The following is a 14,622-nucleotide window of genomic DNA, read 5'->3' on the forward strand; positions in this document are numbered from 1 at the left end:
ATGCCAATGTTCCTCTTGAGGATTTAGAGTACAATGTATGAGGAGTTGCTGTAGTTGAATGAACATTATGTAATTGAGTATATTGTTCTTTTATTCAATTTGTTAATAATTTGGAAGTCAGCTATGTTGAGCTTAATGATTTCCCAAAAATTGATTATATAAGTCGAGAGAAACACGATGCAGTCTACTCAGTAGAGAGTGTATTCCATTTACAAAAAATTTTTAGCAACCTGTTTTCAATCACGGTTACATTAGTTTGGTTCTGTTGTTCTCTTTGCTAACTTTCAGATTTGTCTGAACGACTCTCCAAAAATGTTATTTAGTTACAAGTTATTACACCATAATGATTACGCATATCCAAATTTCAAGAATATACTTTAGCAGGCACCCAAAACTTTACAATGATGCCATTTTCCAACTTCCTGTTGCTGTGTTCCTTGAACATTCAAATTCTCAAAACGATTTTGAAATTCAAACAAATCATTAAATCGTCCAATGATCCCATAATTATTCTATTTTCAACACCCTAACATCATGAAGGAAACAGGATTTTTCCGGACATTTGCCATCGTTCAGTGATATACAAAAAAATCAGCAACATTACATTTCGAGATCTGCAATCTGATCTCTTTTTCAGGTAAATAACGAACCTACAAACATAATTACAAACTAGGTTAAAATAAACAAATCGTAACAGAGCGTTGTGACACGTGTTTACACCAACTCTAGAACAGCACTTAATAAAAAAATCCTGTTTCCTTAAAAATCCTTCCATCTTTAAAAATAAAACCCTAACGTCATGCAACTGTTGTCTCCGATGGAATATTTAGATCTGCTGGGATCTGTTCTAGGCGCAGAGTTCTCCGCGGAGGGTGGCTGTGCCAGTTTTGGTGAAGGACGGCAAGCCGTGCTCCGGAGGTTCTGAGCCTTCCATGTCCCGCACCCAACAATCCCACTGCGGCACCAGCCACCACTCGCCCCACCAGCCCGCCCAGCACCAGCAGCCGCTCATGTACCAGCGGCAGACGCTGCAGCACCACTCGCAACCGCAACAGGCCAACATGTGCTCCTCGTACCTGCCCATCCAGGGCCGCGCCTGGTAGTGCGACGCCCTGCCCTCGGACGCCGAGTACCTCGGGTTGTTCCGGAGTCCGGCGACCGACGGGTCCGACGATCTCTCGACCACCGGTGACCTCCTGTAGGCGTAGCCGTCCCGACGTCTCGCGGAGCAAACAGCAGCGCGGCTAAGCTGGAGCCTTGCGGTACTCCAGACTGGTGAAGGTCGCAACCCGACCACAGAAGCTCCTCTTGGTGCAGGAAAACGAGTGACAGTATTAAATCAGGACTCCGCAAAGGGTTACAGTGTTTAAAACTACTAAATTATCCATATCAAAATATCAATTGGAAGACCTATTTTTGTTGAATGTTGATGTCATTAAGTTCGCTTGCAGACAATTTAAAATTGAAAGTGCAATTTATTTGATTACCACGAATATTTGGACACAACAGAAACGTAAATATTACGATATTTCCGAGAAGTGGCTGTAACCTTTTGACCTTTGTGAGACGCGAGTGCGGCACAAGCTCCCTCTATTCCCCAAGAACTAGACTGACCGTACACGGAGATGAGTTGTACCGGTAGAACCTCCCCCGTGGGCCAACCCCAACCGCCATTTCGACGCTAGTCAGGCACGTACTTACCCCTGTACATAGCCAAGCCACAACTGCAATAATTCCAGCGTGGACTCGACTGAAGCGACCAGTTTTGTAAATGTGTCGATGTGTTGTTTATAGCGTAAGTGTGCTCTGTTTGTATATGTCTTCATGTTGTACATACTAAGTTATAGCCACCGTTCTATACATAGATTGTACGGTATATAAATAGGTACCCATTTTCTGTTGTAAATACACTAATTATAGAGTTATAATCTGGTGTTGTCTGTTTCCCTCATTTCTGAACTTCAAAAATTATACGAATACACACAGTGTATAGAATGAATTTAAATCTGGATATAAAATATTGACTGTGTTTTAAATTCAGTGCATTATTGACAATTTATGTTTCAAAGAATCAAAGGCTTTCGAGCATTGTAACTTAGGAACGTAAAGATTTGTATAACATATAACGAAAAAAAATGGTTGTAACAATGGGAGAGCCGTTTGCCGAGCGGTTCCTAGACGTTGGACTTTGAGCCTGAATTAGAGATTCGAAGGTTCGAATCCTGCCTGTAACCCTTGCACTTTTTATCAGTACCATCGAGCTCGTACTGTATCGACCCATCCCCATATTCTGTTTGATATGATCCTCGCACAGGCCAGTGGCCCATGAGGACGGGCAGAATAAGGGGTCTGCTTTCTCCTAAAAAAAAAACAAAAAAAATTCAATCATCATTCAGGGAAATAAATGTACACTGTTTTGTAGCTTCTAAATTCCGCATTTTTTCTATGATAGGCTACAGTACCCTTGCAATTAAATTTATTGCAAGAGCCTTATCAAATTTGATGAGTTTGTATAATTTTGGTTTCTGATATTCCTGTTCAATGTTTGACATAGAGTTTTTTCAACGTTTAAAATGTTCCTTTCAAATCAACGTGAAAATCCCCCCCCCCTGGCCACCCAAAACATATCATCCAATCACACCGTATTAGTTTGGCGAATAAAAACTGTTAAACCCGAACCTCAATTATAAACCCTAGTTCAGAGGTAGCTGAAATATTATTTTACATTAATTATGTTGGCAGCCGACGAAAAAAACGGGGCACAAACGAGAATAAAATCTCAAGCTAAACCCTGGCGAAAAGTTGTTATAATGATCTATTACCGTATTATTCGAGCTGTACCGGTTTATTTTTGTTCTCCAGCGAGTCGTTATTCCCTAGTAATTAATTCTGCTCATTAGGAGAGTTTGGGCGTTGTCAAACTATACAAGTCGTTAATTAGAGAAACGCGCCCAGGCGTGCTGACGGCGGCGGCAACGGCGCTTCGCTCACTCCCGCTGCTACAGTCATTAGAGGAACTCGGTAATGACGTAGACGTGGCGGCGCGGTGACGTCATAGGAGACGTGTCGTGACGTCATCTGGCTATTTTAGAATTAGTTCTTGTTCAATTGTTAAGACAATCTCTAAGAAAGGGCTTCCTAAAAGGAAAAAGAATAAGTTAAAAAATTTTACCTGCAGCGAAAACTGGTAGAGGATACAATATACCTGTATTCTTCGACGGATTAAAATGTTTTTTTTTTAAATTTCTAGGTGTTGAAAGCAATACAATTGTTTTAAACTTATTTTATATTAAGTAATTAAACAAGCTTGTTCGATTGTTTTAAAGAAAAGGATTCCTAAAAGGAAAAAGAATAAGTTAAAAATTGTAACTTTAGTAAAAACTGGTTCATTACAATATTCTCATCTTCGACGGATTAAAACGTCTTTGTAGACATTTCTAACGATTTTAAAGCAACATAATTTTTTTAACTCATTTTCTATTGATTAATCAAACAAGCTTGTATGATTGTCTTAAAGAAAAGGCTTCCTAAAACGAAAACAAATAAGTTAAAAAAATTCAACTGCAGAAGTAACTGGTAGAGGTTTAAATATTCTCATCTTCGACGAATTAAAACGCTTTAAGCCATTTCTACGTTTTGAAAGCAATGTAAGTTTTTAACTCATTTTATATTAGCTAATCAAACAAGATTGTCTCAAAGAAAAAGCTTCCTATAAGGAAAAAGAATAAAGTTAAAACAAATTTCAACTGCAGCAAAATGGGTTCATTCCAATATATTCTCGTCTTCAACGGATTAAAACGTTTTTAGTGATTTAACGTTTTGAAAGCAATACAATTTTTGGAACTCTTTTTCTATTAATTAATCAAAGAAGCTTGTGCGATTGTCTTATAGAAAAGGCTCCCTAAAAGGAAAAAGAATAAATTAACAAATTTTAACTGTAGCAATATATTCTCATCTTCGACGGATTAAAATGTTTTGTTTTTTTTTTAGAAATTTCTACGTTTAGAAAGCATTATATTTGTTTCACTTATTTAATATTAGTTAACCAAACAAGCCTAAATGAATAGTTTAATATTTTAAACAAAACTAATTTTTATCAAACCGTGCAATATACCTGAACTATATGTATTTGATTTTTGTGAAGTTGCCCAAGATATAGTAGTCTATGTATGTTAGCATTTAACTCTAATTTGGTCACAAATGTAAATTAATCCACGTTCACATTAAGTTTTGTGTGTAACCTAGCTTATTAAATAACTCGCGTTCTTACTAAATTTGTGAACTGTAAAACCTGAGATTTTAACATACACTTTATAAGTAAATACTACAGTATTTAAGTTATTGTAGGCATATAGAAATAAATTGCTTAAAGAACTTAGATCGTATACTTTCTCTTACATACACATGATGTACCTTACAAGGCCACGACGTGACGTGAGGGCATTAATTTACTTACTTTTAGATTAATTATGCCGATAATGAAGTAATACTTGTATAATAGACGTAGCTAGTGGGGGGGGGGGCAAGGGGTCCGGATCCTCCCCAAATTTCCATTTTTTCAATTTTCTTTCTTAGCAAACGATTATTATTATATACATAATTCAGTAGGCCTATTACTGAAATGTACTGCTGAAAGATTGTTCTTGAACATTGAAACAGGTCAAGAACATTTTAAGGAATAAAATGGGGAATGAGCGATTCACTGCACTTGCCTTACTTCTGTCCACTACGGGAAAAGGGGGAAATATCAGTCGTCTTGACCCCCTTCCCAAATTTTTCCTGGCTACTTTCCTGACTTGTAGACGATTAAAAAAATATTACTTAGAATATAACCATTTACTAAAATGTCCAGACCATAACTTACTAGACTGTTATTAATTTCCATTAAATATATGTTATAAAATACAATGAGTGTTGAGAAATGGTAGAACATTTACAATTTTCGCTTTGCGGGCCCAATAAAATCGTTTGAATTGAAATGAAAAATCGATAAAGTTAGAACCAAATAGATACAATAGTTTACATGCCAAACTGCTTCTACTTAAATATTAAAAATATTTTCAAATCTTGTAATTAATTTCAATATTTCTTGGTTCATAATAGTAGGCCTCGAGTAGAAGATAACAATTTGAAAATTACTATGGGCGAACTATCCGATTTTTCTTTACTAAGATGTTTCTATAAATCATCAAAAATGGAATAAAATATGTGTTAGGATGCAAACGTATTTATAAGCATTAAAGATCTGACAATGCCCTGTTGACAACAGTAGGCGACATGAAAGGTAATGAATCGCGACAATGACGCGTGGGAGTTAGACGATACAGGCCCGATCCCACAATCAATAGTCCTCTCAGGAAGTCGTGACTTAAGCTTTTCCGAGGGCAGAGAGGGTGGTGGGGGTAGTATTCAAACAAGGGGAGTCGAGCGGATCGCTAATCTTTTTTGGGCCATATTTGCCACATTATTAGTCGAGGCTTAACCCGGCTTAGATTTTCCGCCCTTGAATCCTGTTGGGGCTTGAATCGACTACGAGTTATTAGGCAAATTATCAGAAACAATTTGTTTGGTTTTGAAATTTTACTTGCCAAACTGTATTTAAATACATTTTAAAATACGTAATGCTGGGTTTATTATTTTAGAACCCGTTGCTCAAAAATATTACAATGGATGTGTGAATATGAAACTTAAAAACCAATTCCACCAAGTAACCCTTCTCTTTAGATTGTTTACTAAATTGAAAAATATTTTAAGAGAAGCAACATCCAATTTTCTGAATTTATACGGTAGATATTAAAGTACCTCTCGAACATAGTATTATTATTTTACAAAACCGTTACTCAAAAACTTTGCACGGATGTGTGAATATAACTGTTTTCAATTCAATTCAATTCCACAAAGTAAGCCCTTACTTTAAATTGTTTACTAAACTGGAAGAAACTATTTTAAGAGAAGCAAATTGACTTACACAAATTTAGACGGTATAAATTTAAAGTAACTCTAAAAAATTATTATTATTTTACATAGCCGTTACTAAAAAATATCGCATGAATGTGTGAATATTACTGTTTGCAAATCAAGTCTACCAATTAATACCTCACTTCGAATTAATTGTTTACTAAACAGAAAAAAAATATTTTAAAAGAAGCAAATCCATATACCCTGAATTTAGTCAGTGGAATGTTACTAATGATGTATATTATTAACCATGTTTCACGTTTTATATATATGTAAAGTTTTAAATGTATATTCATATAAATTATTATTTTGAATTTATATAAGTCTCCTCCATTGTCTCAAATTACATACTTCACTCAAAAAAAGGAAGTCACAAATTAAAATTTTGATATGCGTTTGTCTGACATTGCAGTGTTAAGTAAACAGGCCTACAATAACTCACATTTTGAATACATATGAAATTATTTGAACTTTGTCTACTCAGCACTACCTAGATATATAAACCAACTGGTACTTTTATAGGAATTTAATTAGTAGCTACAACTTAACGTAGGTAATATAGAATAACTGTCAATCCACATTTACATAGCATATAGTAGCCTATAACTATTATTACTCTCTCTTAGTATACATTTATTGAAGTGGTAAGCCTTACGTGGAATTGTGACTTTCTTTTATACTTAATACTTGATATTTGCAACAAATGTACAGTTAAAAGTATATCGTTACTAAAACTTTTCATTTTCTTACTCTTTGCTCAACAGCGGTTGCAGAAAAGGTCGAAATAAGAAGTTTTGTTACTATCAAGCTTATTTCATGCTTGCACACGTATAAAACGTATTATACGTTTATTATTATAGTATTATATTATAAACGTAAACCAATTGAAAATAGTGGTTAAATTCATTAAACATACTGTTACGATGCCATAAAACAGTGTTTACGCAGAACAGTTGATTACATTTAACAGACCAAAATGGAATTATTTCGTTACTTTAAAGTCCAGTGGGGCGTAGCCCGAAAGTATTTACGAAATAAGAATAGGCCTATATTCATCCTAGGGACCTTAGGAATGTCCATGTAAAAGTTCAGTACAATCGGTTGAATTAACATGCGTGAAAGCAAAATAAACAAACACAGGCACTTTCGCATTTATAATATTATTAGAATGTAGGTTACATGTTTTACCAAATCAGCCTATTTCAAATAGTGTTCGGAATTGACAAACAAATGCTTAAAATTGTTTTTATTACTTCGGTATTATCTTATACAATAGTATTTAGTTTACATTACAACAAACTAATCCTAAAATATATTTTATACTAAAATTAAGAGTCAAGTAAAATCTTGTAATGAGTATCACAAATTAATGATCACCACTCGGCAGAAGATGTAGGCCTACGTACAAGGCTGCAATCACGATCTTGGAATACTTTCAAATGTGTGGTGTGGTGGATCGAGTTAATGCTTTCTGTGATGCTTTGCTGAAGATATCCGTCTCTTGGCCAAGGACGTAGCCAGCGAGGGGGTTCAAGGGGTTCGGACCCCCCAAATTTTCAATTTTTTTACTTTCTAGTAAAAGATTATTATTATACAAATAATTCAGTATTACTGACATTTACTGATGAAAAATCATTCTCAAAAAAGAACCTTTTAAGGAACATAATGAAGGCCTTATTCTCTGTCCATTAACTTACGGTAAAATATCAGTTGTCTGGACCCTCATCCCCCCCCCCCCCCAAAAAAAAGTTTTTCCTGGCTACGTTCTTGCTCTTGGCAAGCGATCTTTTAGTTCAATCATAATAGTCTAGCGGTATTTTGTAATTGCTTCACCCAATAGAAGTAGGACATTCGGACTATCCTTTTCTAATTTCAGGAAGAAATTAGATTAACGTAGCGTTAACTAGATAACTACCACTGTTACGGTTTGTTTAATTAAGTAACAAATCCGTGCACTTTGATGCAAATGATAGCGCTAATTGCATAACATCAGAGAACCGTGCACATGCTCGTTGTATTCCTATCCTGTGTTCACTGTACCACTTTACCTCATTGTAGTGTTAACTAGATAACTACTACAGTTACGGTTTGTTTAATTAAGTAAAAAATCCGTGCACTTTGATGCAAATGATAGCGCTAATTGCATTACATCAGAGAACCGTGCACATGCTCGTTGTATTCCTATCCTGTGTTCACTGTACCACTTTACCTCATTGTAGTGTTAACTAGATAACTACTACAGTTACGGTTGTTTAATTAAGTAAAAAATCCGTGCACTTTGATGCAAATGATAGCGCTAATTGCATTACATCAGAGAACCGTGCACATGCTCGTTGTATTCCTATCCTGTGTTCACTGTACCACTTTACCTCATTGTAGTGTTAACTAGATAACTACTACAGTTACGGTTTGTTTAATTAAGTAAAAATCCGTGCACTTTGATGCAAATGATAGCGCTAATTGCATTACATCAGAGAACCGTGCACATGCTCGTTGTATTCCTATCCTGTGTTCACTGTACCACTTTACCTCATTGTAGTGTTAACTAGATAACTACTACAGTTACGGTTTGTTTAATTAAGTAAAGATTCCGTGCATTTTGATGCAAATGATAGCGCTAATTGTATAACATCAGAGAACCGTGCACATCCTCGTTGTATTCCTATCCTGTGTTCACTGTACCACTTTACCTCATTGTAGCGTTAACTAGATAACTACTACAGTTACGGTTGTTTAATTAAGTAATAAATCCGTGCACTTTGATGCAAATGATAGCGCTAATTGCATTACATCAGAGAACCGTGCACATGCTCGTTGTATTCCTATCCTGTGTTCACTGTACCACTTTACCTCATTGTAGCGTTAACTAGATAACTACTACAGTTACGGTTGTTTAATTAAGTAAAAATTCCGTGCACTTTGATGCAAATGATAGCGCTAATTGCATAACATCAGAGAACCGTGCACATGCTCGTTGTATTCCTATCCTGTGTTCACTGTACCACTTTACCTCATTGTAGTGTTAACTAGATAACTACTACAGTTACGGTTTGTTTAATTAAGTAAAAATTCCGTGCACTTTGATGCAAATGATAGCGCTAATTGCATTACATCAGAGAACCGTGCACATGCTCGTTGTATTCCTATCCTGTGTTCACTGTACCACTTTACCTCATTGTAGTGTTAACTAGATAACTACTACAGTTACGGTTGTTTAATTAAGTAAAAATTCCGTGCACTTTGATGCAAATGATAGCGCTAATTGCATTACATCAGAGAACCGTGCACATGCTCGTTGTATTCCTATCCTGTGTTCACTGTACCACTTTACCTCATTGTAGCGTTAACTAGATAACTACTACAGTTACGGTTTGTTTAATTAAGTAAAAAATCCGTGCACTTTGATGCAAATGATAGCGCTAATTGCATTACATCAGAGAACCGTGCACATGCTCGTTGTATTCCTATCCTGTGTTCACTGTACCACTTTACCTCATTGTAGCGTTAACTAGATAACTACTACAGTTACGGTTGTTTAATTAAGTAAAATTCCGTGCACTTTGATGCAAATGATAGCGCTAATTGCATTACATCAGAGAACCGTGCACATGCTCGTTGTATTCCTATCCTGTGTTCACTGTACCACTTTACCTCATTGTAGTGTTAACTAGATAACTACTACAGTTACGGTTGTTTAATTAAGTAAAAAATCCGTGCACTTTGATGCAAATGATAGCGCTAATTGCATTACATCAGAGAACCATGCACATGCTCGTTGTATTCCTATCCTGTGTTCACTGTACCACTTTACCTCATTGTAGTGTTAACTAGATAACTACTACAGGTTACGGTTTGTTTAATTAAGTAAAATCCGTGCACTTTGATGCAAATGATAGCGCTAATTGCATTACATCAGAGAACCATGCACATGCTCGTTGTATTCCTATCCTGTGTTCACTGTACCACTTTACCTCATTGTAGTGTTAACTAGATAACTACTACAGTTACGGTTTGTTTAATTAAGTAATAAATCCGTGCACTTTGATGCAAATGATAGCGCTAATTGCATAACATCAGAGAACCATGCACATGCTCGTTGTATTCCTATCCTGTGTTCACTGTACCACTTTACCTCATTGTAGCGTTAACTAGATAACTACTACAGTTACGGTTGTTTAATTAAGTAATAAATCCGTGCACTTTGATGCAAATGATAGCGCTAATTGCATAACATCAGGAGAACCATGCACATGCTCGTTGTATTCCTATCCTGTGTTCACTGTACCACTTTACCTCATTGTAGTGTTAACTAGATAACTACTACAGTTACGGTTTGTTTAATTAAGTAAAAAATCCGTGCACTTTGATGCAAATGATAGCGCTAATTGCATAACATCAGAGAACCGTGCACATGCTCGTTGTATTCCTATCCTGTGTTCACTGTACCACTTTACCTCATTGTAGTGTTAACTAGATAACTACTACAGGTACGGTTGTTTAATTAAGTAAAAATTCCGTGCACTTTGATGCAAATGATAGCGCTAATTGCATTACATCAGAGAACCGTGCACATGCTCGTTGTATTCCTATCCTGTGTTCACTGTACCACTTTACCTCATTGTAGTGTTAACTAGATAACTACTACAGTTACGGTTGTTTAATTAAGTAAAAATTCCGTGCACTTTGATGCAAATGATAGCGCTAATTGCATAACATCAGAGAACCATGCACATGCTCGTTGTATTCCTATCCTGTGTTCACTGTACCACTTTACCTCATTGTAGCGTTAACTAGATAACTACTACAGTTACGGTTGTTTAATTAAGTAAAAAATCCGTGCACTTTGATGCAAATGATAGCGCTAATTGCATAACATCAGGGAACCATGCACATGCTCGTTGTATTCCTATCCTGTGTTCACTGTACCACTTTACCTCATTGTAGCGTTAACTAGATAACTACTACAGTTACGGTTTGTTTAATTAAGTAAAAATTCCGTGCACTTTGATGCAAATGATAGCGCTAATTGCATTACATCAGAGAACCGTGCACATGCTCGTTGTATTCCTATCCTGTGTTCACTGTACCACTTTACCTCATTGTACTGTTAACTAGATAACTACTACAGTTACGGTTGTTTAATTAAGTAAAAGTTTCCGTGCACTTTGATGCAAACGATAGTGCTAATTGCATTACATCAGAGAACCGTGCACGTGCAACGCTTTACCTCATACAGTGGAATTCGCCTGCGTAATCAAAAATTTACAATGTACAAAGGTTTTTTGTAATTTTTGCTTAAATTTTTTCCTTAACAAGAAATCCATGAAGAATGTTAAATTTGGAGAATAGAATTGTAGTAAAATGTTTTCTGTGAAATTAAACACCCTGAAAGTAGATTTTTTAATGTGCGATAAACCCTAGTTTTTCTTTCTGTGTACGTCATTGCTTTCGAACGACATAAGTTCATGTCTTCTTACTCGAGCAACAAAACATTTCTCTTAAAACTAAGTACATCTTGTGAATAGAGCTATTTTTTATGTTCTAGAATGACACTGCGCACTGTGAATTATTGGTGAATTTAAAACACTGGCTTGATTTGAAATTCCTCTTTAGATTAATTACATTGCTGGATTTATTGAAAAGCTGACTGGTAAATGCAACATTGCAAAGAACATTTTTAGATTTTCACAAGTTTTAGTTCGTTATCACAGTTCACACTAAACGTTAACATTGTAACTTCATATCAACACCAAAATCACAAATAATTTAGGCCTGTGCCAATAACGACACAAAAACAAGGGGGGGAAATAGTTTTAATTGGAAAAATCGTAATGAAAATTCGTTCACTTTGACAAAACCCAAATTAGAACAGCTGATTCGACGTCATACGTGCAGAGAGATGAGGCGCCCCCGCCCCCGCCCCACCCCGCGTCGCAAGTCATATTATATTAATTACTTGTGCAAACAATACAGGTCTAATTAATTTTCAAAAAGTGCTTTTTAACAAACGTCGTGCCGTGTCGGGAGAGACCCCTGCCCCGGCCACTTGAGGCCCCTTCCCCTAACTCAAATATCGCCCCATCGATCCCACCCCCGCAGAGACCCCGCCACCCGCTACCCGCTACCCGCTACCCGCTACCCGTAATATTAAATTGGAATTACTACCGTACGCCCGCCACTGTTGACGGCGGGTCCGGGGCTCCGACAGCCGCGTTATGACAAATAATGATAATGCTTGTTTGTCAGATCTATTGGGGGCTAAACTGTTCCAATCTGCCGATATGAGTTTGGACAAGGCCATATTAAATAACGGTTATTGCTTTTAAAACGGCTTAATAAGTGATGCGATCCTAATGGGATTTGAGGGAGTAAGATAAGTTATTAATTGTTTTTCTGATGTAAATAATTTTTTTTTAATTTTAATAAAACGAAGCAATATTTGCGCTAAGAGTATCATATTGAGTATTTCGCACCAATAAAAAAACGTTTGTAGAACCGGCCGTGCCAAAAATTTGAACTTTTTGGACAGGTTGTGTTTTTTACAACTCCACAAAACTTCGGGTCTAATGAAAATTTCTATTACAGATTTTTTACGATTTTTATTATATTTTCACTAAGTGGCCGGACAGTTCAAAAAATTGAAATTTGGTTTGAGCCTGTTAGCGCAGGTTCCAGTTCTGTCCTGTCTATGGAAGCAGTGTTATTTGTCAATACTACGAATTTGTACTGCACTGATTCCCTTTATTGGCTGAGCGTTAGCGAAGCCTAAGACACGTGTGCGGGAAATTTCATTTTTGTCTATCTACTCGTATGTGTCCAACAGACTTTTGCATGAAGCGTCATTTCTATAGGCAATACTGAGTTCGATGATGGTGCATGCCATCCTATGGGATTTCGCTAAGCGTTAGAGGACATTTGTAATGGTCTCATGGGTAACCACGATGGAAAAATAATTAGCGGAATACATAAATTTGAAACCAAAGTGAGTACAATAAACGTACATAACATGTCTGTGATATGACATTTTAACATCTGACACTGTAACCCATATAGCAACACATACAGGGTGAGTGGCTCTTGGTGTGACAAAATTATTTGGGTTATAATGCAATGTAAATTTGATACAATGGTGGTTATAAAAAATCTAACTCCAAAAATTAGGTCTGAAATGAATTATTTTCAGTTTTTCTAAAAAACCCGTGTTTTTGTAAGTAAATCTGATATTTCTCAGCAACGTATAGATAGATATGTGAGCAAACTACATCATTTTTAGATTCTCCGTTAAATTTTCAATTTGAAAAGGTTAATAGAGAGCCGAATACTTAACTATGGTCATATGGCATACCATTCTAAAGCCTATTACATGGCAAAGTTTTTAATATCACTTGACACATTCTTGTGTACAGGGTGTGGTAAAAAGATGGGGTTCAATGATATTTCAGTTTTTCTGAAACTTAGCAACTTTGCCATTTGAATCGACCTGAAGCTTAATTTTCTTTTCTTACCGTTTGAACCGATAACTTTTTCAGTTTGCTCACATACTTTGCTGAGAAATATCAGAATTACGTACAAAAATGCGGGGTTTTTTTAGAAAAACTGAAAATAATTCATTTCAGACCTAATTTTTGTAGTTCAATTTTTTATAACAACCATTGTATCACACTTACATTTGCATTATAACCAAAAAAATTTTGTCACACCAAGAGCCACTCACCCTGTACAAATCATTCTCTAGCGACTTCGTGTGTAGACGAACTATTTCAACACCACTATTAAACTGAACTTAATAAAACAAGTGAATGTTGCATAAACCTTTATTTCTACAAAGACAAGAATTATTTCTATGATGGAGCATGTTCAATAATAGAATTAGGCTGAGCGTCATTGTAGCCAAATAATAAACTCTGTAGGCAGACAAATTTCCATTCTGGAAATGTAAAATTTCCTTTCTGCATTTTCAGTTTGTCTGTATTTCTGCAGGACATATCGCTATATATTTGAAATAATGCACACATCCCAGCAGAGCCTGTAATGCACTAAAAAAAGGAAATAGCCTCTTGTGTTTCTAAATAAAGTTATACCTGATGTTGCTACTATGTTAGGGCCTATAGTTCTATTACCATTTGGCTGCATAAAATTGTTAAAATTATTCTTACGAAACACTGAAAAAATAGCTGTAAAACATTGCCTGTAATTTGCAATGTACTATAGGCCTATAACAAGTAGAAGAAGTTCATGGTAACAAAAATGCTGTGTGTTTTTCATAATCTTTATCCCTTTACGGCAAAACTTTTACAAGTAGGCTATGGCAATATTTCCATAGCCTACAGGAGCAACTGTATTTGCTAGAACTGTATTGTGTGTTTGCTAGAATTTGCCTGAAATAAAAAAAAATGGTAAAAATTGTAGGCCATTTTTTGCTTTATAAGTCCATGCCAATGATAGGCTACAAAGTTGTGTTATAAATAGTAAATACCCTTGCTAGTTCTCATCAAACGGAACATATATTTTGTCCGGCACCTTGGTGTCAATTGGAAATTCACTGTACTAGCCTATATCTACCAAAAATCAGTGATAATAATTATGCTGATTAGCTTTTTTCTCTGCATCAGTTCCAACTGTTTTCGATTACGATTTCATATGCAATATAAGGTGTTCATGCAA

At 35.9% G+C, this 14,622-nt stretch overlaps 1 protein-coding gene across 1 annotated transcript in view; it reads left to right on the forward strand.

Moving 5' to 3' along the window:
• Positions 1-1,928, forward strand: part of LOC124353205 (homeobox protein Nkx-2.1-like) — a 75,850-nt gene extending 73,922 nt beyond the window's left edge. Inside the window, exon 5 of the mRNA XM_046803100.1 lies at positions 852-1,928. Within this exon, the coding sequence (XP_046659056.1) occupies positions 852-1,103 (252 nt within the window). The 3' untranslated portion in view covers positions 1,104-1,928. The remainder of the gene's footprint in view (positions 1-851) is intronic.
• Positions 1,929-14,622: the final 12,694 nt, after the last annotated feature.

The sequence above is a fragment of the Homalodisca vitripennis genome, chromosome 1 (genome assembly GCF_021130785.1).
Source record: "Homalodisca vitripennis isolate AUS2020 chromosome 1, UT_GWSS_2.1, whole genome shotgun sequence".
NCBI classification, from domain to species: Eukaryota; Metazoa; Arthropoda; class Insecta; order Hemiptera; family Cicadellidae; genus Homalodisca; species Homalodisca vitripennis.